Source organism: Podarcis cretensis (assembly GCF_951804945.1).
Source record: "Podarcis cretensis genome assembly, chromosome: 13".
Taxonomy (NCBI): Eukaryota; Metazoa; Chordata; class Lepidosauria; order Squamata; family Lacertidae; genus Podarcis; species Podarcis cretensis.
In genome coordinates this window covers 13,132,988-13,160,537 of record NC_137182.1, presented here as the reverse complement: position 1 = coordinate 13,160,537, position 27,550 = coordinate 13,132,988, and the positions used below count along the sequence as shown (strand labels likewise).

The 27,550-nt window shown below is 42.7% G+C and overlaps 2 protein-coding genes across 8 annotated transcripts in view; both read left to right on the top strand.

Annotated features, from left to right (window-relative positions):
* POLR1A (RNA polymerase I subunit A) overlaps positions 1 to 2,555 on the top strand; it is a 43,765-nt gene extending 41,210 nt beyond the window's left edge. The window contains exons 33-34 of the mRNA XM_079949249.1: positions 296 to 460; positions 2,237 to 2,555. Of these exons, the coding sequence (XP_079805375.1) occupies positions 296 to 460; positions 2,237 to 2,337 (266 nt within the window). The 3' untranslated portion in view covers positions 2,338 to 2,555. The remainder of the gene's footprint in view (positions 1 to 295; positions 461 to 2,236) is intronic.
* A 2,050-nt stretch (positions 2,556 to 4,605) lies between these two features.
* STRADA (STE20 related adaptor alpha) lies at positions 4,606 to 27,302 on the top strand. 7 transcript variants are annotated; one of them, XM_079949715.1, is made up of 13 exons: positions 4,606 to 4,798; positions 6,523 to 6,586; positions 8,827 to 8,884; positions 11,713 to 11,741; positions 14,673 to 14,775; positions 16,747 to 16,868; positions 20,191 to 20,299; positions 20,990 to 21,113; positions 21,719 to 21,890; positions 22,829 to 22,933; positions 23,073 to 23,314; positions 24,183 to 24,225; positions 25,883 to 27,302. In XM_079949715.1, exons 2-13 carry the CDS (start codon positions 6,575 to 6,577, stop codon positions 26,033 to 26,035), a joined length of 1,272 nt encoding a protein of 423 aa, XP_079805841.1. In that variant the 5' UTR covers positions 4,606 to 4,798; positions 6,523 to 6,574; the 3' UTR covers positions 26,036 to 27,302. The 7 variants fall into 7 exon arrangements, with proteins under 7 accessions (XP_079805841.1, XP_079805840.1, XP_079805842.1 ...); XM_079949714.1 differs by having other exon boundaries at positions 6,523 to 6,610; XM_079949716.1 differs by lacking the exon at positions 4,606 to 4,798 and adding an exon at positions 4,997 to 5,020 and having other exon boundaries at positions 6,523 to 6,610.
* The last annotated feature ends 248 nt before the right edge of the window (positions 27,303 to 27,550 follow it).

Genomic DNA, 27,550 nt, shown 5'->3' with positions numbered 1-27,550 from the left:
AACTATTACTGAAGTTCCTTGAATGCTGCAACAGTAAGATGGTTTTTGATTGTCAGTTGATCCTAACTGTAGATGCAAAACATAGCCTATCTGATCAAGCTTTGGGGAGGAAAAAACCCCATTCTGCTTGTATTGGCTGTATTTCCCATTCTCTCATAAACAGTGTGCTCTTACAGGCCAAAGAGATGATGAGCATAAAGGAAGATATTGGAGGACAGGCTCCATTGAAGTCCCCCTTTCACCTCCCTCTTAACTTTTTAAAGAGGCAACGCTCTAACATTCCTTTCTTTGACAGGGATTGTGGTTGATCCTCGGCATCTCTCTCTGGTGTCGGACTACATGTGCTTTGAAGGTGTTTACAAGCCACTCAATCGGTTTGGGATACAGTCCAATTCGTCCCCCTTGCAGCAAATGACATTTGAGACGAGCTACAAGTTTCTGAAGGAAGCCACAATGCAGGGTAAATAATCAGGGCAATCAGTGCTATTTCAGTACCGTATCCAAACCAGATTGCCTGATGGGCCCAGATAATCCACTCTGTCCAAGCATACCCAAAGCTACATGGCCACTACCCTCTCTGCCACCTTTGCCGCAAATAGAATAGTTGTTATCCGCCTAATTAGAAGCGATGGGGGATATGTGGCCTTCCAGGTGTTGAACTGCAATTTCTGTCATTCATGACCCTTGGCCATGTTGCCTAGGGAAGATGGAAAGAGGAGTCCAGCAGCACTGGGGGGTCAGAAGTTCCCGTTCTCTGCTATAGGCAATTCTGTTACACTAGAGAAAAAGTATGTATGCAGGCATAGATGATGTGCAAGATCAGTCCCTCAAATTATGAGCCTGGTCACCCTTATGAACATTTTGCATGGAGCTATTTACCTTTTACCCCAAGTCCAGCTACTCAATGGTCATATCTGGTGCCTGCCCCCATCAACACTGACATTGGCATATCTTGAAATAATTAGGATTTACCTGTCTTTCTCATGAATTTCAAGGTGGGGGTAAGGTAAAGGTAAAGGAACCCCTGACCATTAGGTCCAGTCGTGACCGACTCTGGGGTTGCAGCGCTCATCTCGTTTTATTGGCCGAGGGAGCTGGCGTACAGCTTCCACGTCATGTGGCCAGCATGACTAACCGCTTCTGGCGAACCAGAGCAGCGCACGGAAACACCGTTTACCTTCCCGCCGGAGCGGTACCTATTTATCTACTTGTACTTTGACGTGCTTACGAACTGCTAGGTGGGCAGGAGCAGGGACCGAGCAACGGGAGCTCACCCTGTCACGGGGATTCGAACTGCCGACCTTCTGATTGGCAAGTCCTAGGCTCTGTGGTTTAAGCCCAGATAGGGGTAGGGGAGCAAAATTTTTTTGGTTATTGGTTCATTTCCACATTTTATTTCGAAAGCAATTGTCCCTCAAGTGCTCACAATTTCTGCTGAACACTAGCTGTCTAAATTTGCATTGCTGGTGATAATCACATTTGTGATTTAGCATGAATGAGAATTCTGGGGGACAGTTTTGCCACTCAACCGAAACAGGTGTCAAAGCCGGACTTCTTATTTAAAGACAATTCCATTCAGGCGGTGTGCTTGTTTCTTTAGGTTCTCTAAGAGCCGGTCTGCACAACATGGTAACCCAAACTACAGCTTAGCAAAGCTACGTGAACATGCAGACACCTGGAAATAAAGCTTTGTCATCAGAATTAGGACTCATAGTTAAGATCTCTCCTAACTAGTCATGACTGGGAAGGACCAAATTTGCTGCAAGAGCCCACACATTCACAGAGTCTCACTAAGCTATAATTGGCTTACCATGTCATAGTTTGGCTTACCATGCCATGTGAACATGTCATTTGCTATCAAAGGATCATTGGTCCCTGCAGTATCTGCAGTGTGAAATGGCCTTTGTAGTCTCCAGATCTAGTCAAATGATGTAAGAGGATCTCAGAAGAATTCCTTTTGGAGACCAGAATGGTTGTAGCCTCCTGTGTCATCTTTGAGATATAGAAATTAAAAAAAAAAAGTAATAGCATCTTCTAATACTGTTTAAGCTTCCACTTAATTGATTTGATAAAAGATGATCAGCTAAAAGATCATCCTCATTTCACATCCAACAGCAAGTGGCTATGCTACTCCTACACACATAAAGCAAGCCAAGCAACTTATCTTTCTTATGTCAGACTTCCAAGTCCCAAAATATAAATGATCTGGTTTTGATTTCTTTTTTTCTTTCTCTAGGCTCCCATGATGAACTTCAGTCTCCTTCTGCTTGCCTCGTGGTAGGAAAAGTTGTCAAAGGAGGAACAGGCTTGTTTGATCTGAAACAGCCTCTAAAATAGTGTGCCTGCTTTTGCTTATCTTAAAGACTGTTAAAGGTGGATTTTTTCCCTAGAAAGAAACATGCTGCTATTTTTCTTTGTTTGATTTTGGATTTTTTTTTCCAGCTGCCATTGAATGTAAATACTACTGCTGACCTTATTGAGTTGATAACTACTTGTGCCTTCGGATCTTCAGGAATTATATTTAATAATAATAAAGGTCTTGTGCTATTCCCTCAGTTTGTGTTTTTATTTACCTGTGGGTTCATTAATCAGAATAGGCAATATGTTCCGGGTTTGAGATATGTTACCAGAGTCTGGCATGATGCTTTTCCAGCCGGAAGTAAAGGCCCCAATGTGTTCCTGGTCCCAAGCCTTGCATGCCTGTTTCTGGTTGCCAAGAAAGAACCTTCCTCTGCAGTTTTTTTAGTATTTCCTGGCACCTTGACTTAAACCCCCATTTTTAATTCACCACCAAGGAAGAAGTGAAGATCTACATTAGGAACAATGGGAGAATAAAGATCTACATCAGGATCTGCTGCCCCTGTTGCTCAGTTTGTTGAGCACAACTCCTAATCTCAGGTTTGTAAGTTCAAGCACCAAATTGAGCAAAAGACTCCTGCATTGTGGTCTCTTCCAGCTCTATGATCCTGCTGCCCAAGGCAGTCGCCTCACCTTGCTTCATGAATGGGCCAGGCCGGCTCTGAAAAAGCAGCCCCTTTTTAATTTGGATCTTACTTTCTGCAAAAAAATTGGCTCAATATTGATACGGTGGTGCCCCGCTAGACGAAAGGGTTTTCCGTTTTGGAGGTGCTTCGCAAAACGAATTTCCCTATGGGCTTGCTTCGCAAGACGAAATGTCTTGCGAGTTCCTGCGGGTCCCCCCCCCTTTTTCCCCCTTTTCCTAAGCAGCTAAGCCGCTTATCAGCTGATCCGCTAAAAGCCGCTAAACCGCTAATAGCGCTAATCCGCTAAGCTGTCAATGGGCTTGCTTCACAAGACGAAAAACCGCTATATGAAGAGCCTCACGGAACGGATTAATTTCGTCTTGCGAGGCACCACTGTATGCAGGTCAATAGAGCACATGCAGCTGGGCATTTCATTAGGACTGGGATTTAAACCACACTGCAGCCTAACTGGTGTATCTCCTCCAACCTACAACATAGTTTGCATTGGTAGGGCAATTTTCTTACATATATAAAAAAAAAATCCCTTGTATGTAAAATTTGGTATGCTTATGTTTGGGACTTAACCTTGATGGAAAAGCTTACCAGAAAGGGTACAAGGAAGAAGACAACGTAAGAATCTACCAAATCTTTTACAAAAAGTGCTTCATTTGCAGCGAGGAAAGAAAATGCTTATAAAGCTCCCCAAGACACATGAAACCTGTGGAACGACAATGTTTTAAAATGGGCAGCTATTGAATTTATTATTATTATTACTAATACAACTGAATGCAACTGTGGTTGCTATGCAATGGGGCAGGAACTGCCAATTGACTGCATGTTTGTTCCTACAGTCAGATTTTTTTTTATATCTATTTTATCTGTAAACTGCCTTGAGTCTCTGTCAAGGGAAAAAGTGGGTAGTAATAATAATAATACCGCTATAATTATGTGTATACATGTGCAGATTTCCCTTTCCTTTCACCTGCCCCGAGCAAGAAATAAGAGAAAGAACATGAACTATATATTCCTGTGCATAGCTGTCAACCTTCCCTTTTTTTGTGGGAAATTCCATTATTCCAGCGCCGTTTCCCGCTGCTATCCTGGATTGTTAGATATCCCGTAGACTGTCCCCGGGACAGGTGAGGCTGCTGTTCCCTTATTTTCGAGGCTGCTGATCCCTTATTTTCAAATCTGAAAGTTGACAGCTATGGTCCCTGTGTTCTTTGCCGTTACATATCCTACAGCCCAATTTCAACCGTCACACTATTAATAACAATAAAAAATTCATTTATTGCATTTCTATAACATCTCTATCTTACAAGGAGCTTGAGGCAGTACATTATTCTCACAACAACCACCCTGTGATGTAGGTAAGGCTAAGATATGGTCCAGTGGCCCAACGTCATGGCTTCGTGGGGATTCGAACCCTTGCCTCCCAAGAGCCATGGATTCCTCGCCGTTTACCCCGGGCAGTCGCCACTTCCGCCCGGCCGCAGAAAGGGCAAAGCCCAAAAAACGGTGGTGGTGGGGAAGGACTGAAAGGAACCCGGAAGTTGCATCTGCATAGCCGAGCGTTGTCACTCTACCATTTCCAACCCTTTCTCTATGGACGGCGCAGGGCTTTTCTCCGCCCCCTCCCTTCCCCAGCTTCAAAGCGGCAGCGGGTTACCTTGCGGAGAAGGCGCCGGGCTGCGACGTGAGCTGCGTAGCGCTGCGCCAGTGGCGTCGTTGGCCCCGCCTCCCCCTCACACACACCGGACACTGTTTCTTTATCTCGCTGGGCCGCTGAGGGGAACCAGTCGAGAGGTGTTGAGGTGAGTGAGGAGCGGCCCTCAGGAGGCTGAGTGAGGGCGGGAGAGGGCCGTGAGGAGGAAGAGGAGGCCGCGCGTGCCGCCCCCCTCCCTCTCAACGGTTCCTTTTCAAACGCGTTCCCTCCCTGCTCCGTATCGACCCCGGTCAGGGAGACCGTTGGGAGAAGAAAGGGTCTCTCGTCTGCGCATGCGCGCGCAGCAGGGCCGGCCCACCCGTGAGGCCAGGTGAGGCGACCGCCTCAGGCGGCAGGGTCCTCAGAATCGGCAGCTCCCGGAGTCCATCTTTTCTTTCTCTCCGTCCCCCAGGTTCCTTCTCTCATGCTGCTTTCCCTTGGCAGGGAAGAAGGGGGCGCCCCGTTTTGGGGGGTTCGCCTCAGGCACCCAAATGTCTTGGGCAGGCCCTGTGTCAGTAGGAGGGAGAAAACTAGGGAATAAAATGCTATAGAATACAGTGGTACCTCGGGTTACATACGCTTCAGGTTACGGACTCCGCTAACCCAGAAATAGTACCTCGGGTTAAGAACTTTGCTTCAGGATGAGAACAGAAATCGTGCTCTGGTAGCGCGGCAGCAGCAGGACGCCCCATTAGCTAAAGTGGTACCTTAGCTTAAGAACAGTTTCAGGTTAAGAACAGACCTCCGGAACGAATTAAGTACAGTGGTACCTCACGTTAAGTACTTAATTCGTTCTGGAGGTCCATACTTAACCTGAAGCTGTTCTTAACCTGAAGCACCACTTTAGCTAATGGGGCCTCCTGCTGCCGCAGGAGCACGATTTCTGTTCTCATCCTGAAGCAAAGTTCTTAACCCGAAGCACTATTTCTGGGTCTGAAGCGTATGTAACCTGAAGCGTATGTAACCCCAGGTACCACTGTACTTAACCCAAGGTACCACTGTACATAAGCTGTGAGGGGTGGGAAGGAACCCTTAGCTTCACCCCTGGTAACAGAGAAGCATCAGCAACCTCAGCAGCGAAGTGGGTTCTGAAAAAAGGTAGATAGTTGGGGTTTGCCAACCTTTTTTTGCTCCTGCAGAGCTCCTGTGCTTTAGACAGTTGCATGGCAGAGCTTGCCCCAGTTGCAGCCTCGTGCTGGGTATTCCTTCGCCAGCTCTGTTGTGCAGGATCCCTACCTGGAACAAATAAGATGAAAAAGATGCATTTGAATTTGGGGAGTGGGGTGTGCAAGACATTTGCAACGTTTGTGCATTAAAAGTCTTGATTTCCCCCCTCTCCTTGCATACCTACGTAAGGTGCTTTGTTCCTGCATCTCCAGTTGTAGGGGCGCCGTAAAAGTTACTGTTGGGCATTTCGGTTTGGAGTCCTAAGATGGCATACCCATAGAAATAACGAGAAGGCTAGCGTTAGCAAAACACCCTTCCTGTATGTGTTTTGTTTGCGCCCGTGCCCTCTCTGCATAGTTCCTATCACCAGCATTCACATTGTGCTCTTTAAGTAATTAGATTTGGCTGATCTGATTTTTATTACTACATGACAACTGCAGAGGCATTTGTGTCTGGTGCTCCTGGATCTAAGCCCAGTACTTAAGCCATTGCACAGTTCCCACCACCTTTTGGAGCCCTGCTTATTTGGTTCATCCCCTACTAAGAGTTTTCCTTTACCAAATAAAAGTACTGTTGGTTGGAATTAAGGTAGAAGGAGCCCATTTGTTTTACAGCCTTGTGAATCACTTTCTGCCTTTTTTTTTTGTTTTGTTTTGTTATTATCAGGCCTATTTTAACATTTCATGCCTTTGGAGTAGCATTACCAAGTCTGGATTCCATGTCTTTCCTTGTAAGTAAACCCGAACGAATTAGGGTGAGTGTCAAACACTTTCACGATTTAATTAGCATTTCTCTGCACGTCCTTTCAAGGTATAGGGCTTGCTTTATGAGACAGAGCTGTGTTGACTTGGGACTCAGCTATACAGCTGCAAATAAAATGTTTTAAGTGTGTTGTAAAGTGCAATATACGAATGTGACACTTGATGGCGAGCTATGGCAAATCCCATATTTTTTCAAAATGTTTTTTTTTAAAAAGCATTTTCACAACGTTTTAAATATCTGTCTAGATTCCACCCTGCTCACGTTTCCTTTTCAGAAAGCATCTCATCCTGTGAGGGTGATGACAGAAGTTAGGAACAGCACACATTGATTGCAATCCTAAGTGTACTTTCTGGGAAAGAAACAATGTTCTTGAGGAAAGATACAGTTAGTTTCAAGCTGGAACTGATAAGTTCACTCGGTTCAAAATTATGATTTGGGTGTGAAGTGGTTCTTTTTAGGTGGACCATTTTTGACAAAACTGGCCACTGCTATCTTAAAGAAGATCCATAGTAGTAAACACAATGTCATGCAGTTTAAGCAGCTAGACTCAGTGCTGATTTAACATGTTTGTTTAACTTTTTTTTTCTTTCCTAAATGTGTGCCATCTTAATTTTTACATGCTATATAAATATATGAAAGTTGTTTTTTCTGAAAAGTAGCTGTGAAATATTTGACTTGAGGAACAATTCAACAACATACACTTAGCATGGGTTAAATGTTATTTTTAAACAAATCCAGACATTTACTTAGCATTAATAATAATAATAATAATAATAATAATAATAATAATAATAATAATAATAATTTATTATTTATTATTTATACCCCGCCCATCTGGCTGGATTTCCCCAGCCACTCTGGGCGGCTTCCAACTGAATATTAAAAACAGTACAGCATCAAACATTAAAAACTTCCCTAAAGAGGGCTGCCTTCAGTTGTCTTTTAAAAGTAAAATAGTTGTTTATTGCTTTGACATCTGCTGGGAGGGCGTTCCACAGGGCAGGCGCCACTACTGAGAAGGCCCTCTGCCTGGTTCCCTGTAACCTTACTTCTCACAATGAGGGAACTGCCAGAAGGCCCTCGGCACTGGATCTAAGTGTCCGGGCTGAACGATGGGGGTGGAGACGCTCCTTCATGTATACAGGACATTAGTTTTGTTGGAGCACTTATAGATATTTTAAGACATGGTAACTCAATAGCATACACTTAACTTTATGTTATTTCGATTGGGGAGGGGATTAAAGCACTGAAAACTGTTACCATAGTAATTTTAGCTTGCCTGAAGAGTTGTACACATATATATGTATGTGCTTCTTAGAAATCACCTGAGGAAAGTTAATTACAAGTTTGATTTTAGATTGGACTAGAATTTTAACAATCTCAGTTTCCAGATTTAACTTGTGTTGTGCTCATTCATTATGTTACTAATTAATCTTAAGAAGCAATGCATTTCTAACAGTGAAAAAACTTCAACTCCACACTACAGTTTCTTTTTATAGGCATGGGGATTTTTATATTTTTAGTAAGATTGTTCCAAGTTGCCACAAAACGATTTTGCTGATTCAGTTAAACTTAGTCATGACTTTGCCTCATTGAAGCCAGTGGAACAAGTTAGACACAACTCATGAACAAAATAGATGCAACGTGGGCCAGCCAGGCTTGTTCACATATTTCTATCACATACACACTTTTAACATCAAGAGAAAAATGTGGGTGGGGGGAATGAACACTTTATCTCCTTTGCTTCATTCAGGTGCTGTTCTTTCTATCTTGGCTTTCTATATTGAAGCTAGGGTGGGAGAAAAGTGTCTGAAATTAGGTAAGCTGGGGAGAGGGCAGGATGTTGTTACTGAGGGAAGATTTTTGCAAATCGCAAACCATGAATGAGCAGTAAGAAATCACTCTCCCCTTTCACATAGCAGTTCCCTCCTCTGATCCTGATTTGAGGCAAACCGTGTTTTACTGTTTGTCTGAAATGGCACACTAGAACTTTTGCTTACACTGCATACCATAGTGCGTTGGTTCAGATAAAACAGCAGGCCTCATGGGGGATTGCATGGGAGCCTTAGGTGTAATATCAAGGCATTATGTCTGAACAATCTCTTTGTTGCTGCATTTTACGTCAACAGAGGTTTTTTCATTGGTTAAGTGCAATTAAAATAAATGGTGCCACATTAAGTTATGCCTTTGTGGGGTTTATTTTTCTAGCGGTGGATGTCCGAGAAGTTCATTTTTGAGGGCTTGAGAGAGTTGGAACTGTTTGGAGGTAAGTGCTTTAAATGAATCAATTATTTCCTTAGCTGTGCTCCATGTTTCTCAGTGCTGTGAAAGTAAGTTAAATACTTGACAGCACATCTGTAGATGTAATTTCAGTTCTGATCCTGGAGGAACCTCAAAAAGACAAATGGTGTTGGGGAAGATGTGGCTCTTGGCTTAATTTCATGTGACCCACAGAGACAGGGTTGTACAGAGAGAGAGCTATATAATCCTACTGTGATAGAAATGCTGCTCAGTTGGCTTTGGCTCACAATTGAGTTTTCCCATGGGGCAAAGACAATAGGACAAAGATTCTCTGCTCCTAGTTTACAAAATCTGTCCACTGTTTCATGAGTTGCAGTACCAGGAGCTTCTCTAATGTGGATTGTGCTCTTACCATTTATTTTGACTGGATTTCAATGAGAGACATTTCCAGTCACTCTAATACATTGGTTTGAAACTGTACCTGTTTATAGGACCATTAAGAGATTTCCACCACAAATTCTGCTTAAATACTCAAGCCTTAAAGGTAAAGCAAGCCCTGACCGTTAGGTCCAGTTGTGGCTGACTCTGGGGTTGCGGCGCTCATCTTGCTTTATTGGCCGAGGGAGCCAGCGTACAGCTTCTGGGTCATGTGGCCAGCATGACTAAGCTGCTTCTGGCAAACCAGAGTAGCGCACATAAATGCTGTTTACCTTCCCGCTGAAGTGGTACCTATTTAGCTACTTGCACTTTGATGTGCTTTCGAACTGCTAGGTTGGCAGGAGCTGGGACCGAGCAACGGGAGCTCACCCCGTCACGGGGATTCAAACCGCTGACCTTCTGATCGGCAAGCCCTAGGCTCTGTGGTTTAACCCACAGTGCGACCCGCATCCCTTTTACTCAAGCCTTAAGTGGCTATAATTAACCAGATATGACCCTTATTCCATTCTGCAGTAACAAAATTCTGGATTAGAAATTAAAATGTATTCTTTGAGCCAATTCCAGTGTTCCATGAGCATGAGATTAGAGATCTCCCAAGCCAAACAAATACCCTTTCAGAATGAATGTGCCAGATTGCTTGTTTGGAAAGCTAACATATCAAGGGAAAGGCTGGAGTAGAAGTCTTCTTGATATGTAAGCTTTGCCCATGCAGGCAGAATTTAAACATAGGGACACTTTCAAAGTAGCAATTGCTTGTTCCCAGACTTATCAACAAATTACCGTATTTTTTGCCCTATAGGACGCACCGGCTCATAGGACGCACCTAATTTTTTGGGGTGGGGGATAAAGGGGGGGAAATTAAACCCCCCCCCAGCCGCAGGGGAAGCCCGAGCTTTTAACAACGCACCTACCGTAGTTTTTAGAGGAGAAAAGGATATCTTCCCGAAGCGCGGGGCGCTCTGCTTCAGAGCGCCCAGCGCTCTGGGCGGCAGGCTGCTATCCGCAGCCTAGGGAGCCCTGCAGGAACTCCCGCGGGCTCCCCAGCCTTGCTGATAGCTTCCTGAAACCTGGAGAGCGAGAGGGGTCGGTGCGCACCGACCCCTATCACTCTCCAAGCTTCAGGGAAAGCCTGCATTCGCCCCATAGTACGCACACAGATTTCCCCTTCATTTTTGGAGGGGGAAAAGTGCGTCCTATAGAGCGAAAAATACGGTAAACATTAACATCACTGGGTCTGGAGAGCATCCGTCAAATAAATCTAAAAGTACTCAACTGTGAAATTGCTGAACTTTAAACAAAAAATACATAACGCCTCTAAAAGCTGCCTTCATGCCAGGTGATTGGAAAGTATTTTGAATTGCATCTCATTGCAACTTACAAAAAGTCTCTAAATAGTAATGGCTTGACAAGGGAGCCCTAGTGAGTCATTGTCTGAATCTGTCCCAGGTCTCTGAAATTTTAGGGTGACAAGTTGTCTACTATGTCATGTTGCTTCTTTCATGGGTTTTGAGCCTCATGTGAACCCTCTCCCTTTTTCCTCTTTTTTTTTTTTTTTTTGCACCCAGGTCTGATTTGAAGGCCATCTTTTGAGCTGCCCTCCTTTAAGCTAGTCATAATTTGACTTTAGGGCAGATGGCTTATCTGCATAATGAGCTTTGGGGGGGTTTTTTTAGATATCAGTACAAAACATCTATTTGCACTTAATCTGCCCTGACTTCTGAATTCGGCCATCCAAACTTAATTTTTCTCCAGTGTTCTTATCACTGGTTTAGTAGGTTCTTTCCCTTCCCATATCTTTTAGCACTGACTATTTAAAGTGATTTATCTACAAAAAGCAGATTCAGAAGTGCTTGTGGATTGTAAAATCCTCAAATTTAAAGTAGACTCATTGAAATGGATGAGCTTGAAAAATCCATTGATTTCCATATGCCAACTGTGAGTAAGCCTGTATAAGCTAGTTCAGAACTGGCTCCTGGCTCCAGTTTTGCAGTCCTCATATTTCCCTCTTGCTTGGCTGTGGTTGGGTTGTTGAGGCTCCAACTCACAATGTTAAAGCCTCAAAGCAAGGATCTCAAACTATTTCTTTTTTTCCCTGTGATGGAGAATTGGACACTATACAAATGGCGTTATGCCTTTTGAGGGAAGGGAAGTGTAGCTTGAAGTCTCTCTCAGTTTAAAGCTGTTTATGTGGATAAGTTTTAGGGGAACAAAATAGCATAAATCAGATCCCCCAAACCAGCAAGGAATTACTATTTTTGTCCAGTAGCAGTGGTCAGAATGACGCTAGTGTAGATTATGATGGCCTTTTGAGGTTATTTGAATATCTCTTGTAAATGAACTGATTCTGGTTTTGTTCTTAATGGGTATCTATTTAAGAAAACACAGTTGAATGAATGATTGATTTCTTTACTCCAGAGCAGCCTCCGGGTGACTCTCGGAGAAAAGTAAGTGACCTTTGTAGGCTGTGGTGCTGTGGCCTATTGCATGGAGATTTGTGGACATTATGACATTTTTTTTCCATTTTGCCTTATTTATACATCTAATATTTTCAGCTCTACATTTGTGGGAACAAGGTTTCAACCTGGAAATAAGATTTTGGTGTGTGGCATGTAGATTTATTTTAGCCTTAAATCCTGGATTTTAAATGGTTGTTTACACTAGTAATGTAAAATTATATGGCTGTTCAGCTGATCTTGTATTTTTAAAAAAACAAAACGATAAAATTCCTGTTTAAAAAAGAAAATCTGGAAGTGAGATAGTTGAACAGCTATTTTAAAATATTCGAAACCATCCTTTTTCTCAGCCTATGCTCAAATTCAAGAGTTAATGGCCTGCCAAAATCAATTTGCACTATCTTATCACAATTGTGGCCAGAGCTGGAAAAATCCCAGGGACCTGGCCAACTTGCTGACACCTAGGATTATTACTTTTCCAAATCAATGTGAATATGTGGAACATCTGGTAGTCCACAGCTACTGTCCTATCCCTAGTTACCTAGACGAAAGCCCCACTGAGTAGACACATATAGGATTACAGTGTAAAACTAATAATTGCCTGTCTGACTGCAACACACACATACCATTTATTGAACTGTTGTGATGTCATGGAATGTTCATAAATTTTCTAGCTCTTCAGGGTAAATACATCATCATTTACAACCTTGCGACAACGTGCAGCTTCTGCGAGAAATATGAAAGGTCATTTTCACTGGGGGAAATCATGCCATGTAGGAACAAGAGGAGCTATTGAGTAGGAAGGGAATCCAAGGCCTGTGAAAAGGGCCCAGAAAGTTGGGAAGTTATGACACAGGTAATTGGTAGCCAGAGTAGCTAATGAATTGGAGCAGAGTAGGCAGTGAGCTGAGAAACAAAATCATAGGTGGTGTAGGTTTGAGGAAAATAAGACAAGAGTTGACAGGAAGTTAAGGTAAGGAAGGGCCAATGAGAAAAGTGGAATGAGGGATGTATTTTACATGATCTAGCAGTAGAAGGGGCTATATATATATACTGTTGATAGGGAGAGAAGGAAAGATAAAGCAGTCAGGCAGGCTGAAAGCTGAGTGAGGAGACAGCAGAGAGCGATATTGGCTGAAGTAGGCAAGGCAGACTGGGCAGTGGGGAAAAATGGTAGAATCTGAGCATATGAAGGTTAGTGAAGACTAAGAACTAGAGAAAGTGAAGCTGGGAAGATCTCACATGGGAGTCTAGGGATGGGGTGCTTGTGTTATATTGGTATGGAGAGAATGAACAAGGTAGTATTTGGGGGGGTTGTGGGCCAAGGATGCTAAAGAGATTAATTGGGAGAAGAGACTGGAGTTGGTGGTTAAATCTTGAGTTGCTAATTTGTACACAAGATTCTTTTTCCAGTCTTGGCTCTGTTCTTTCCAGTCACACTAGTAAAAGTACATCTAATTTTTCCAAACACATTTTATTAAAATATAGGTCCAGCTAAATTTAAGTGTCCCAAAAGCCATCTGTTTAGAGGCTAGAGTATTTTATAAAATCAGAAGGAGAAGGGTTTTTTCTTTCCTGCTTTCTAAATTTTTGCCATTTACACCAAAAGAGGTCCTGTGTTGAAACCCTTGCGGGCAGCTGTATTTGTTTTTCTTGCAGGGGCTTTTTGTGTGCTGTACTTCACAAGTAGCATTTTAATTTAAGCTTTTTTACTTGTTTATAAAATACCAAGTTCAGTAGAGTTCCTCTGCATGGATAGAATTTTTCAACCAGTTGCTGTTTCTGCGTGGAGATGTAGAAAATACCTTAAAAAGTTTTGGAAGAGGGGGAGGAAATGTCATAATAAACTGTACTGGGGGAGGGAATCTTGATGTGTAAAAATAGCAGATTAGCTATTTTTTACAATACAAAACTTTATGCTTTACTAACATAACTGCCTTCATCTTAAAAGAGTTTTAGGCTGCAGTCATAAGCACACTTGCCTGAGAGTAAGCCCCACTGAATTCTGTAGGACTTCCTTCTGAGTAAACATAATTAAGGTTGCACTGTTAGACACACAGCTGCTATTATGCTGAAGTCTGACTTTTCCTGTTCATTTTTCATTTCCAGTATCTGAGTTTCTTTGCAGGTTCTCTGTTTTTATTATTACAGGCATTTTCCCATTTATGAAGTGCATTCAGTGTGCATTGTGTTTTTCAGACAATTGAAGCACAAATAAGGGAAGTGAATAAAAAACAAGGGTTTCTCAGTAAGATTACAAAGGAAATACAATGACTGTCCTTTTGAAAGCTGTGGTAGGAACATATGAACCATTAATCCATCTAGTTTAAGAGCCTTATTTGACTGACAGTGGCTCTCCACATTTCAGTCATAAGTCTTTCCTAGCCCTGTTTATTTCTTCTTTTAGTTAGAGGAGATGAAGATTGAACTTGAGATATTATGGTACCTCCTGTAGGACGGAAAGTGGTGACAGGAGGTTTTAAAGTTGCATGGCACTTCTAAACCCAGATTTCAAATCTACATGTGGAAATGTTTGCATCTGAAAATTGTAAATTTCTTGGATTTTGATTTTTTGTGTGCTGGTTTTGAGAAGGCAGGCCACAAGAGTGTTCTGGGAGGGAATTTGATTATATGAGGTAGCAAAGGAGACCATACATCATAAGCTGTGAGAGCAGTGAGATTTTTGAACTCTGAGCATGATCCTATACATGCCCCCTCAAAAGTAAGTTCCACTGAGTTCATTGGGACTTGTGTATAGGATTGTATCCTAAGGTTACAAAAGGCTATAAATGATATTTTGGAGAGATTCTCCAGCATACAAACCACATCCTTGCAATTTGAGTACTGTGTATTCAAAACTGTCATACAGAAAAGCTAACCCTGTCCTGTTAGTCTCTTGCATCTTACTCTTTTCTTTTCCAGACCAATGAAGCAAGCTCAGAATCTATAGCATCCTCCCCGAAAAGGGACACCATGAACTGTTATTTGCCCGACAGCAATTGTTATGAGTTACTGACCATAATAGGTAATGTTTTGATTTTAGTTTTGGGTATTTCACTTTTCATAGTACTGAAGTTCTCCTCATTTCCTTAGTTGACTTTGTTTATGAGTTGAATAACGTTATCCTTTCTTGAGGTTCTGTTACTTTTAACAGCACTGATATTGGCTGCTGTTTTCTTTCTAGGCATATACTGTACTGTTAAGCCACAAAATGACAAATAATTAGAAACATCCTCTTGTAATGCAGTACTGAGACATTAGGGAAACTGGGACACTTCTGGGTGGGTGGGTATTGGGAAGGAGGTGCCAGGCCACCCATCATCATTGTCACCTCTCTCATTCCAGCTTCAGCGTTTTTGCTGAGTCTGGAGGAAATTGTTTTGGTTCTTGGGCAATCAAATGCTGCCCTCCCCATGCTATTTCAGGTGAAGCTGGGATTAGGAGTCAGTGTGTTCTGGGGTGAATACAGAATCTCAAAAATGCAGAATTGGACATCTGTCAGGTCACTCATACATGTGGGGTTAGTCCTAATCAGTTGCTGTTGTTCACCTTCCATTCCCTTGCCATTTCTGATGCAGTACAGCAACGCCCAATGCTCTTTCCACCTGTGCTACTTCCTAAATTCCCTCTAGTCACTTTGAAATGGATAAGGTTTTATATCTGTCTTGCATTCCTTGCGTGTTGAGAAGAACAGGTTCCATTTTCAGGCAAGGGATATTGCAAGGTATTTATTGTATTCAAGATCCATTTGTGAAACCTGCCCTGCTGTTGTAGACACTGATAATTGTCCAGACACCTCTTCCCTCTCCCCAAACTTGTCATGTCCTGAGATGGCAAATTCAGACTTCTTCTGAAGACTTGCTTTTAAAAAAAATTCTGAGCTGATTTTCCAACCCACTGTTTTTCAAGGTGGTTGCTTCACTTACCCTACTCCTTAATTTTATGCATCATACAGCTGCAGGAGTATAATAAATGGGATTTAGAAGTGTGACTACTTCTTAACATTCTGCAGTTATTAACTTTGTACAAATATTGTATCACCATGAAATTTACTATGGAGAGTTGTCTTAATTTCAGATAAATCACATAGAAAAAGTAACTTGTCATAGCAATTTAAACAATTTTTTTTTTAAAAAAAAGTGTATTTGTATTTATTTTATTACATTTATATCCTGCCTTTTTTCCATCGTGAAACTCAAGACAGTGCCCATCTATTTCCCAGGTGATCACTCATTCAGTCACTGACTAGCTGCCTGGAATGGCTGGGGAAACCCAGCCAGATGGGTGGAGTATTATTATTGTTGTTGTTGTTGTTGTTTGTTGTTGTTGTTGTTGTATCCAGACCTACTAAGCTTTAGCAAGGAGATGGCCTCCTGAATATTCAGATCATACCTTGTGATGGGTAACATCCTTCATGATTGTTTTTTATCTAATGATGATTTATCATGCAGTCTAAATCATAAAAAAGTGAGCTAGAGCAGGGCTAAGTTAGTCACACATAGAATCCATTAAAATCAGTGTGAAAAGTTTGCCAGGACTTAAGTTCCATTGATAAAAGAACATTGTGATAGAATGAATGATTTTTATTGTTTCCAGACATTGTTTACTGGCAGGTATTCCACTGTGGTACGCATTTTGTTTGTTTGAAAATTTGTGTTGTAGAAGTTTAGCATTTCCATTTCATTTAACGGAGGGAAGTTATAACAAGCTGGTCATTTGCTTTGTTTTCTGCTAGCTGTTTCTTGGTTTGATTTATAATATAACAAGAGTCAAAAAGAAAATGAGTAAGCTGTATATAAATGAACACTATAACATATTAACAAAATGAAATAAGTAGGAAGAAAACTGATAAATTCAGCTTTAGAACCTAGATTAAGATAGGTTTTATCTGAATTCTACCATAATTTCAAAAATAGATAACTCCCAGCAGGAAAATGCTTCAGTTAAGATTTTGTGGAAAGTGTTATTGTGACAAAAATGCCTCTTATCTTTTCAGGCAAGGGCTTTGAGGAGCTAATGATAGTGAATCTTGCACGGTATAAACCAACAGGAGAGTTTGTCACTGTACGGAGGATCAACTTAGAGGCCTGCACCAATGAGATGGTGGCATTTTTGCAGGTAGAGGTAGCAATCTTGTGCTGTTACTTTGCTTTGTCCTTAGTTGGAGATGCTTACCTTGATTCAGTCTGAATTACTGTGGCAAATGGCACTCCTTTGCTGACATTCCACTTTCTTAGGCCCCTATGATTCTATATAGTGTTGTTTCATCTGTTAGTGGCTGGGTTGTAGAACTGAACAACTGACAAAGTCTCTGTCTTAAGACTAGATAGACCAGTGTGCCCAACCTTTATCCCCGTAGCCCCCTTCCAAACTTGTTTCCTTTCTATGCCCCCCATGGGCGTAGCCTAGATGGGGGAGGGGGGCAACTGCCCCCCCCCCACTAAGTGAAAATCAATACAAATCTGAGATTCTGCCCCCCTAACAAAAATCCTGGCTACACTCATGCCCCCACCCCCGTCCTACCGGTAGAAAGGCAGCTATTTAAAGGTTTTGTTTGTAAATAGAACATTTTTATAATTTTTATAATTCATACAAAATACAATTGCATAAAATGATAAAAACATACAGTGGTACTTTGGGTTAAGTACTTAATTTGTTCCGGAGGTCCATTCTTAACCTGAAACTGTTCTTAACCTGAAGCACCACTTTAGCTAATGGGGCCTCCTGCTGCTGCCACGCCGCCGGAGCACGATTTCTGTTCTCATCCTGAAGCAAAGTTCTTAACCCGAGGTAGTATTTCTGGGTTAGCGGAGTCTGTGACCTGAAGCGTGTGTAACATGAAGCGTATGTAACCCGAGGTACCACTGTAATGAAATATTGTTGAAGCACAAAAACATAGACTCATGGAGCTGGAAGGGATCCCAAGGATCATCTTTCTAGTGCAACTCCCTGTAAGGTAGGAATCTCAGCTGAAGCATCCATGACAGATGGCCATCCAACCTCTGCTTAGAAATCTCCAAGGAAGGAGAGTCTAGAACCTTCTGAGGGAGATCCATCTTCCATGTATTATAAAAAGTAAACAACACTTATTTAACCCGAGTTATTTGATACAGTAGGGGAAACCTACAGTAGATACAGTCCCAAAGGCACACAGGGAGTTTGGTATATATGGGAAAATTTTAAAAAGCAAGTGGTCCTGACTGACCTGCTGCAAAAAGATCTTGTCATCTGGAGGAACCTGACTGCTTAGATAAAACACTGTAGCTCCACACACCTTTACCTGGGAGTAAGGCCTACTGAACTCAGTGCAGCGTTCTTGTGAGTAGATAGTTATTTACTAGATGCAAGTCAGCAGCACCAGATGTCCCACTCAGCTAGGCTCTGGGGTGAATTTCACCCCACGCCTTGCAGAGCTGGACAGACGCTGCTGACGGGCCCTACGCCCCTCGACAACATCTGAAGGCCCTGATCCTCTAGGTGCTGCAGTGGATTGCACCCTGCACCTTGCAGAGTCAGGCCCAGGCTGCCCCCAGGACCAGCACTGGCGGCAGCAACAAGCAACTCTGGCTCGCCCAGACTTACCTGACCTGGAGGTACTGGATCACAGGCTCTGCTGGCCAAACTGGAGCCTCAGTGATCGCCCCCTCCCGCCAGAAACAAACCAGGGCAGCTCCAAGAAACCACATGTGGCAAAAAGAAGCGCTAGGCCCTGGTAGGTTGCCCCCTTACGCTCTTGTGATAGCCAGCCGATCAGGGTTTTTTTAATGCTTTCCCCCCTTCACTTCTCATGACCCTCTATGGCTCCCTAGCCTCGTGCTGTGGCCCCCCATTTATGTGATTTTCACCTCTGGCCCCCTTGGAATATCCTGCCTAAGACTCCCAGTTGGGAAACAGAGATAGACAACAAATTCCTGTCCTCCTGAACTTACAAGAAAGGCATTTCCATAACATCTTCCACTGCTAAATTGCTTTTACAGTTGGAAGATTTGGAGCTTTAAATGGCTCCTATGCATGTCTGCTCAGACATAAGTCCCTGGTAAGATAAAAACAACTTCATGATGTAGAGGGGAAGAGTTAGTAGAATGAATCATTAGGTCCTAAGCACCACAGAAAGACTCAATATTTTTGTTCATTTTATATTGTAGTTTATTGGTTGCTTATAATGTAGTAATGCATTATGAATTTCACTGTATTCTCTGTCATCTGAAATGTCAAGTGGTCTTCAAGGGCAACTCCATGGATAGTATATTACAGTAATTAATCTTTGAGATTAACAGTGACCTATCTAACAAGTAGGGGCATTTGCTAGTTGTAGCTGATAAGAAAAACTTTCATGACAATCCAGGAGCAAAATTGGGTCACGAAGACACCACGGACTGCAAATATGTTCTTTCAATATACTGGGATCCTGTTAATGCTGAGAACACATAGATAATCCATCATTGACAACTATGACTTACATGGATTTAGTTTCAGATTGTTCATAAGCACTGGTTTGGAATAGAATTTTATTACTTTAAAATGTTTAAAGGTGATAGCCAGTGTAAGTCTTACCCACTGAAGTTTGGGGTTTTTTAAGTGCCTGTAAACGTTATCTTTGAGCACTCAAAAGTAATACAGGCTGCAAGTCTGAATAAATTACGAGGAAACAAACCCCCCTCCCAATTATTATCTGCTAGTAGCCTCATACCCAATTTGATAGTTTTGAAAGAAGTGGTTAGAATGAGGACGATTTTGAAAGGTTCAGTCCGCCATCTTGATTCAAAATGGTGTCCAGTTGTATCCAAACATAGATGAAAACCCACTGTTTAATCTTTAAGATCCATTATGAAGAATTGGGTTACAATATCTTAACAAGTGTCCAAATGCATAGTGAACAGTCGAGCAAGAAACTTGCCAAAGTATATAGTGTATGTGTGTATGTATGTATTTTCCTGTAAAAAGAGAGGGCACCTTCATTTGAAGCTGGTATCTTTTGATTCACATAATATATTTTGCTGAGCTGTACCCCAAATTTAGAAAACACCTGGCCAGCAGAGCTAGCTATTTAAAAACAGTCAAAGCTGTCAAGCAATTTACAAGATTAAACAATAAGAAACCTTGATTAGCTTGTTTCCAAATATTACCTGCTGTATAAATAGCTAAGCAAATAAAATTACTAGCAAAATGCTGTTTTATTGCTGACCCTTTGGTTTGGTTTACTCCTGTTACAGTGCAATGGTGTTTTTATTATTTTATTTGTCTCAGTAATTCATGCGGATTAAGTATCCAAATTCTGATTGTACCCTTAACTGGCAAAAGAAGCAATAAGCCATGATATAAGTTGTGAAAGGGTGCCAATTGGCCAATTGTTTTTCCCCTAGAGTATCATACCTCTTCAAGTTTCCTTTACTCATTTGTTAAAAAAAATAATTGTTGTCTTATCATTTTTTGCTTTCAGGGTGAGCTTCATGTCTCAAAGTTCTTCAGCCACCCAAATCTTGTGCCATATAAAGCAGCCTTCATAGCCGACAATGAACTGTGGGTTGTTACATCTTTCATGGCCTATGGTAAGTAAAACTTGAACCTTCCTCCATCATTAGACAGGATATAGGTTTGATGTGAGGACACATTCAGACACCCACAATGATCCTATGCACTTATGGTGCTGTAAATGAGGTGAGGCAGCTTCCTTTTTTTCAGTATTTGCTCTGCATGTGCTCTTTCCAGGAAAGTTTTATGTTAACCTCAGAGACAGAGTATTCTGTTAGGCTGTGGATGGTGAAATTCCAAGTGAGGCCCTTCCCTCTCTGTCTCTCAGTCATTTTGAGGTAAGCATAACCCTCAGGAAGGGAAACTTGAAAGCCTTTTAAAAGCAAATGAAGGTTTCAAAGCATCTTCTGCGATAAAAATTCCCTGTTTGAGGAAAAAGAGAATTTTCTAATGATAGAATTTAGCTTTTGTACTTGTAACCAGCTTTTGGTTCAATCAAATTTAACCTTTCTCTCTGCTAATGTCATCTCTACAAGGGAGGAAGTTTTGTTTGGGGTGGGGTACTATTAGAGACAATTGGACCAGAAATTACTTTAGTCTTCTCAAGTGTAGTTATATGTGCTTAAACTTATTCCCTCTGGCATCTGAAGGCAGGTCTATGCATGTGTCCGTCTTCTACAAACAATGAGAGGAGCAATTGTTAAAACAACTGGGTTTAGTTTTTCTGGAACCGTTGAAGCACCTTGTGTTTTTTCTCCTTTTTGTAGGTTCTGCTAAAGATTTAATCTGTACACATTTTATGGATGGGATGAGTGAGCTAGCTATGGCTTATATCCTCCAAGGTGTTTTGAAGGCCCTTGATTACATTCACCATATGGGATATGTTCACAGGTAAGCCCTTTAAGCAATAGAAAGCAAAAGTTAACTCTTCTGAAATGAGGCCTAGTATCTCAGCTTCCCACAAAGATTTAGGAAGTTGTAGTCATTTGAGTGTAATTTCTTAAAAAAACCATAGTCCATTGGTAGAGCTGTAGTTTCCTGGACTGCTTGTTTGGTAGGCATTACAGTGGTACCTCGGGTTACATACGCTTCAGGTTACAGACTCCACTAACCCAGAAATTTTACCTTGGGTTAAGAACTTTGCTTCAGGATAAGAACAGAAATCCTGCAGCAGCGGCGCAGCAGCAGAGGAAGGCCCCATTAGCTAAAGTGGTGCTCCAGGTTAAGAACAGTTTCAGGTTAAGAACAGACCTCCACAACAAATTAAGTACTTAACCCGAGGTACCACAGTACAGTCAAATGGAGTTGAAGCTGGTTTGAGTTTATGGTGTAAACAACAATAAGAAATGTTAAAATGTCATGGGACTGGAAACATAATTAGGCAAAAGGAGAATTGAAGTTGTCTTGCTCCTGCTTCTTGTCGGAGGGCACAACGCAAACTACCACTGGGGTTTACTGTGTGTTTGCTGCTTTCTCTCTATCCTCTTTGTATGCAGGAGCGTGAAGGCCAGTCATGTCCTGATTTCTGCAGATGGGAAGGTGTACCTCTCTGGCCTGCGCAGTAACCTAAGCATGATCAGTCATGGTCAGCGTCTCAAAGTAGTTCATGATTTCCCCAAGTATAGCATCAAGGTTCTGCCATGGCTAAGCCCAGAGGTCTTGCAGCAGGTATGTTAGAGTCTTTCTTAGTCTCGTTTACTTAGCCCTCGAGTGTACAGGACCAACTTTTGCCAAATGTGCCTCATTGATAAAACGAATTGTTCTGTGTAATACCCCAACTATGTAGTCTTAAGGTAGCTGTTCAGGTAAACCTCCCACCTCACTGACTCTACTTTTCTAAAAAAAAAAGTGAACTCTTACTCTGAGGGGCTTGAGCTTAAGCCACAGATTAGGGGTGTCACCTCCTCCTCCCCTGTTGAGCAGATCCTGGGGGGTCTTTTTGTGTAACGTGGAAGTAGCACTGAAAGCACATATAAAATTGGCACAAGGGCCACACCTCGGGGGTAGAGCATCTGCTTTGCTTGCAGAAGGTGACAGATTCAATCCCTGGCCTCTCTAGGAATGGGTGTAGCCAGGGTGGGGGGCAGCTGCCCCCCTAGATCATGTAAAACAATAGAAATACTTAACTAACTGACCAATCATGTCAGTTCTGCCCCCGCCCAACAAACGTCCTGGCTACACCCATGTCTCCAGGGAGAGAACTTGTATCTGAAACCCTGGAGAGCGGCTGCCAGTCAGTGTAGACCAGGGATAGTCTACCGCCTACTAATACATCTTTCTTGATGGTAAAATTTCCTTACCGCCCACCAGTGCTTGATGAAAGGAGGATTCAGCTTGTGCTGCAGAACCCCCTTCCGCCCACCTAGAATCCTGAAACGCCCACTAGTGGGCGGTAGGGACCAGGTTGACAACCCCTGGTGTAAACAGGACTAAGCTAGAAGGACCCAGTGATCTGACTCAGTATGAGGCAGCTTCCTCTGTTCCTAAAATGCTGTCTTTTTGTAGGTAGCAGTGATAGATTCTTTGTTTAATTAATTTCCACCACAATTTAAACAGGAGTCACATCACAATGGATTAAGCACATTGTTTTCATTTTATCCTTTTAGAATCTCCAAGGCTATGATGCAAAATCTGACATCTACAGTGTAGGAATAACAGCCTGTGAGCTGGCAAATGGCCATGTCCCTTTCAAGGATATGCCTGCAACTCAGGTAGGGAATTTTCTGCTCTGCTTCAGCCCCCGCCTGTACTATTATCAGAGCTAAAAGTATTGCAGCACTAGCCGTGTTACTGTAGGGCGAGCTTTTCTGGTAAACCAAATGCACCTGCTTTCCCCCTCTTGTACTTCAGATGCTTTTGGAGAAGCTAAATGGCACTGTCCCTTGCCTGCTGGACACAACTACTATTCCTCCAGAGGAGCTGACCATGAAGCCATCACGCTCAGGGGTTAGCACTGGGCTGGGGGAAGGCATGGCAGCCAGCAGTGCCAGGGCCTCTAATGGCGAGGCAGCACCACATCCATACCACCGTACCTTCTCACCCTCCTTCCACCACTTTGTGGAGCAATGCCTACAAAGGAACCCAGACCTGAGGTATAGCAAAAACAAAGAAATCTCACTGAGTAAGGAAGGTTTGAAAAGGTGCATCCCCTCTGGTGATGTGGGAGACCTATGTTATGCTTGGTATACATTGAAGCCTTTTTTCTAATAGTATGCTAGTGGGATGGTAGAAGAAGGAAGAACATCACTTGGTAGGATCCATGTTCTCTAACCTAGGTTCTGTCACCAGAAGGTGGAAGGCCTGGAAACTCCCTAATTAGGGTGCACAGGGGATACACTTGATAATTGTAAAGTGTCTGGTGGGGGAGACTGAGCTAAAACATCCCGCAGGGCTTGATGAATAGATATATCAAAGCAGCTGTTTGCGTATCCCTATAAAGCAGATTCTCATGGTGTTGGCTGGTAAAAGGGGGACATTCAAAGTCTTTATCAAACAGATCTGCTCTCAGAAGGTGCAAAGCAATAACAAAGTATGCAATTGTCCTCTCTGCTTGAATGTATTCACCTGTTCCAAATGTGCAGACGTAGAATGGCTTTTGTGATCAGTGCTGATACAGTCAGGATAGCCGTTGATGTAGCCACAGCAAGAAACTTCTTAGATGAACTACTAGCCCAGGTTGATAGAGAGGATGGTGGCTTTCAGGTGTTATCAAATGTAGTTGGAACAGGGATTGTATGTCCCTTGCAGTTCCTATTCCCCACTGTTCTTTCATTAACCTGGATATGGACGTTCCAAAGCTTTTTCTCGCTTGGGGCAGATAGGAAAGCCACAAACAGTGGGCGAGTGTTTCTTATAGCTTCACCATCCTGAAGCTATAAAATATAATATTCACTGCTCTCTCTCCATCCTTGTTCCTTCTTGTACTGATACGCCACCCCTTCTTGTTATTCTCTTGAACAGGCCAAGCGCAAGTACACTGCTCAACCATTCCTTTTTCAAACAGGTAACACTTTTGCCCCAGTAATATTCTTCCTTTTTTCCCATCATGCTGTAGCAGAAAGTAGGCCTCCAGAAACCGGGGGTGGGGGGACCCCGTTGCTATTGAAACTTTCTCCTGTGATAATGGGACTTTTCTAGGGTTTTGAAACTCGGAAGCTGCTCTTGGTTTTTATTACAACCCTTGGGTGAATGAGGGCACTTTGATCTGGTGGTGGGCAAGAGGGCCAAGGGATTGCAAGGAACACAAAGCACACCTTGCTACATATGTCCAGTGAGCCAAGGAGATTGTTCCTGCAACTCAGGATTTTTGGGGCTTTTTTCTCCCTTCCTCACTGGCTGTGAGTTGCTCCAACACTATTCTGTCTCTCCCCCAGCCTTGCTGAGGCTAAAGTATCTACCCCTTAGTAAAAGCACTGGCCCAATCCTACTCTGAAGGTTAGGAAATTTTTGTTTTTCAAGTTTTGTCTGCCTGTTGAGAAAATGCATGCAATCCTGCTTATGTGATTGCAATGGCCTTGCTGCTGGCCACTAGCCTGAAACAAATAGCAGTGTCCTTTGGTAATATCCCTTGCCAGTTATATCACTCAGGCTGTATACAATTTATCAGTGATACCAATGCATGATGGGGGTGGGTGGGTTGGGGTTTTTTTTTTTTGAGTTTATTTTGTTGTATTGTGCTGAGCCTGTAGCTATACAAAATTTGGTAATTTTCCCCATTTTTCTAATGCAGGCGTGGTTAACCAATTCTTTGGCTCAAGGGCTACATTGGTCAGCCCTTAGTGATGTATGTGACCACCCCACTCTCTTCATTTGCACACATCTGTGTTGATCCGCTAGGAAGGGGTGTTCTACTGCTTTCTCCCCACTCATCAGATGTTTAATCTGATGAATGAGAAGAGGGTGATTTGCATCCCCATCAGGCTTCTGGAAGGAGTGGATGGGTTTAAACCACCCTGCACACCACAGCACTGGTTTTAATTTTTGCTGACACTGCCGACATTTTGGGGAGGGGAGGGGAGAAATTTGCTTGGCTCCAGCCCAGACATTAGCCACCCCGTATACTAATGACTTGTTGGATTTATTTTGGATTACACTGTGAAACCAGATTACCAGGAAGTCAGGGAACTGTTGGGATCCCCCCCAGTGAGGTTGTCATTCAGAAATGCTGCAAAAGGTGGGAAATGTATGAATATGAGGGTATATTGGAGGAAACAAGACCAGTTGTGTTTGGATAGAACACCCAATACAAAATTCAACCTGGCTTGACTTTTCCACAAATGCCACCTCCTCGTCCCCTAACAGAAGAGGGCCCTGGGTGATCTATCTAGTCCACTGTCCTATTTCCAACAGTGGGCAGTCAAATGCCCCAGAGACACTTACAAACAGGGCATGAAGGCAACAGCCAAGCTCTGTTTGTTCCCAGCAGCTATGAAACTAATGAAATCCAGAATTCTATTTCATTATTTCAGTGGAGACCACAATAGTCAATGAAACTAAATTAACAGCACGTGCAGAGAATGTCCAAATATTCAAAGTGCAGTTGTATACCCTACCCCATGACTATAGTAAGACGGGTGTAAGTTACACTTCACCTCTTCACTCTGGCTTGGAATTCTTAATTCTGCTCAATTTAGCATTTCCCCTTCTCCCATGTCTTCCAGATCAAACGCCGTGCCTCTGAAGCGCTTCCTGAACTGCTGTATCCTGTCACACCTATCACCAGCTTTGAAGGCATGCAGGCACAAGACCCTAGTCTTATTTTTGGACTGGTTTCCCATCTGGAGCAGCTTGAGATGGATGACTGGGAGTTCTAGACCTCCAACAGAAGGAAGCATATAAAGTGTAGAAGTTCTTGAGAGAAAGCAAGCTTTCTTCAGGCATGGTTTACTTATGTAACACCACTTCCCTTTCTCACCGAGTCGTGATGTTATACTGCAGTTTACGTCTTCCATAGGAAGGTGGTCTAGATGACACACTGGAGCCAGACCCAGGGAGTATAGACTGTGGGAGTGCAGTGAGTGCAGTAAGGATGTGGTGCTAGTGACTTCTAGCTCAGCTTTTGGTAGGTTTGCATTCAAAATGATGGCCCATTGAACCAGTTTCCCCCTGCCATATCTGTGCTGTTGCAAGAGCTCCAGGTTTAGGGAGGATGTTTGGGTGTTCCTTGCTGTAGCTTCCTAGTCAAGGGTTGCCTTTGAGAGAGCTGGGAATCAGCTTGGATGTTCATATATTACTTGCAAAGCATTCTTACCCAATGGAAAACTCGGCTTTGCAAGACAAAAGTGAAGGTAGCATTTGCAACAGCTGCATTCCATGCTGAATGTATTCCCCCCTTTCCCTTCCCACTGGATAATCAAAGTATGATGGGAATGGTAGACTTAACTCTATGGTGCTAAAAGTTTCCAACAGCAAACCAGAAAGGCAGGACTCAAGTCACTTTCTAGCAAAGCCAGCATTTTCCCCTAGTGTAAGTATTGCTGTAATGGCTCACCTCCATCTGTGGATCTGAGTGCTGTGCACTCCTGTTTTTTTAAAAAAAGAAACACTTAAAATGTACTCTGCTGGAAGAGATGGGTAAGGAGTTTAAGGGATGTTGCTCCTAGCTGTCTCTCCAACACAGATTGAACGTATTTAAAAAACTCCTCTGTATCTCTGCCAAAATTCTACCCTCTTTTTCTTAGGGGCACGAGTGTTCATTGTTCACTGTAGCTTTTCATTCTAAAAATGCTTTGCCACTCCAGTTTTAGTTTCCACCTAGGACAAGTGCTGGTTGATGACAAAACTTGCAGAACCTTGAACACTTTCCCCCTGTATTCCTGTCTACTACACACCTTGCTGTTCTGAAGTTTCCCCAAATGGTGTAGTGAAGCCTTTTCTTTCCATTTCTCTCCCACCCCCAGGGGAGCTGTTTTCTTCTTAATCATTTTCACTCAATCAAGCACTGAGCCAATGCTGCATCTGTCTGGTTGGAGCTGATGCAGGACTTTTATGTATGCCTGTGTGTCTTACACTGTACTTGAACCCCAGTCCATGTTTGCTCTTCTAGTTTTGTTGCCAATTAAAATTTTATGCACTCTTAAATGGTAGAGCTTTTGTGTAACATAGCTGTCATCCTATTTTTGCTCTGCAAAGGAGATTTATGCACCTGTAATTGGAAGCACAGCTTCTGGGGATATATAGAATGGGTGTCATGCCTAGCAAACTAAACCGATGAATTCTAAAGCCTGGTCTTGCTAACTTAACCAGTGAACTTTTCCTTCTTGTTTCTGCTGAGACAAAGCTCAGTTATTGAAGCAGAATGGAGGTAAGATGTAAAAGGTGATTCACTA

Excerpts from the sequence above, each read along its gene's own strand:
- STRADA (XM_079949714.1), top strand. The coding sequence starts at position 6,575 with ATGTCTTTCCTTGTAAGTAAACCCGAACGAATTAGG. Across the intron at positions 21,891-22,828 it reads GCCCAGAGGTCTTGCAGCAG|AATCTCCAAGGCTATGATGC; the intron begins GTATGTTAGAGT and ends TTATCCTTTTAG. Across the intron at positions 23,315-24,182 it reads CAAAGGAACCCAGACCTGAG|GCCAAGCGCAAGTACACTGC; the intron begins GTATAGCAAAAA and ends TCTCTTGAACAG.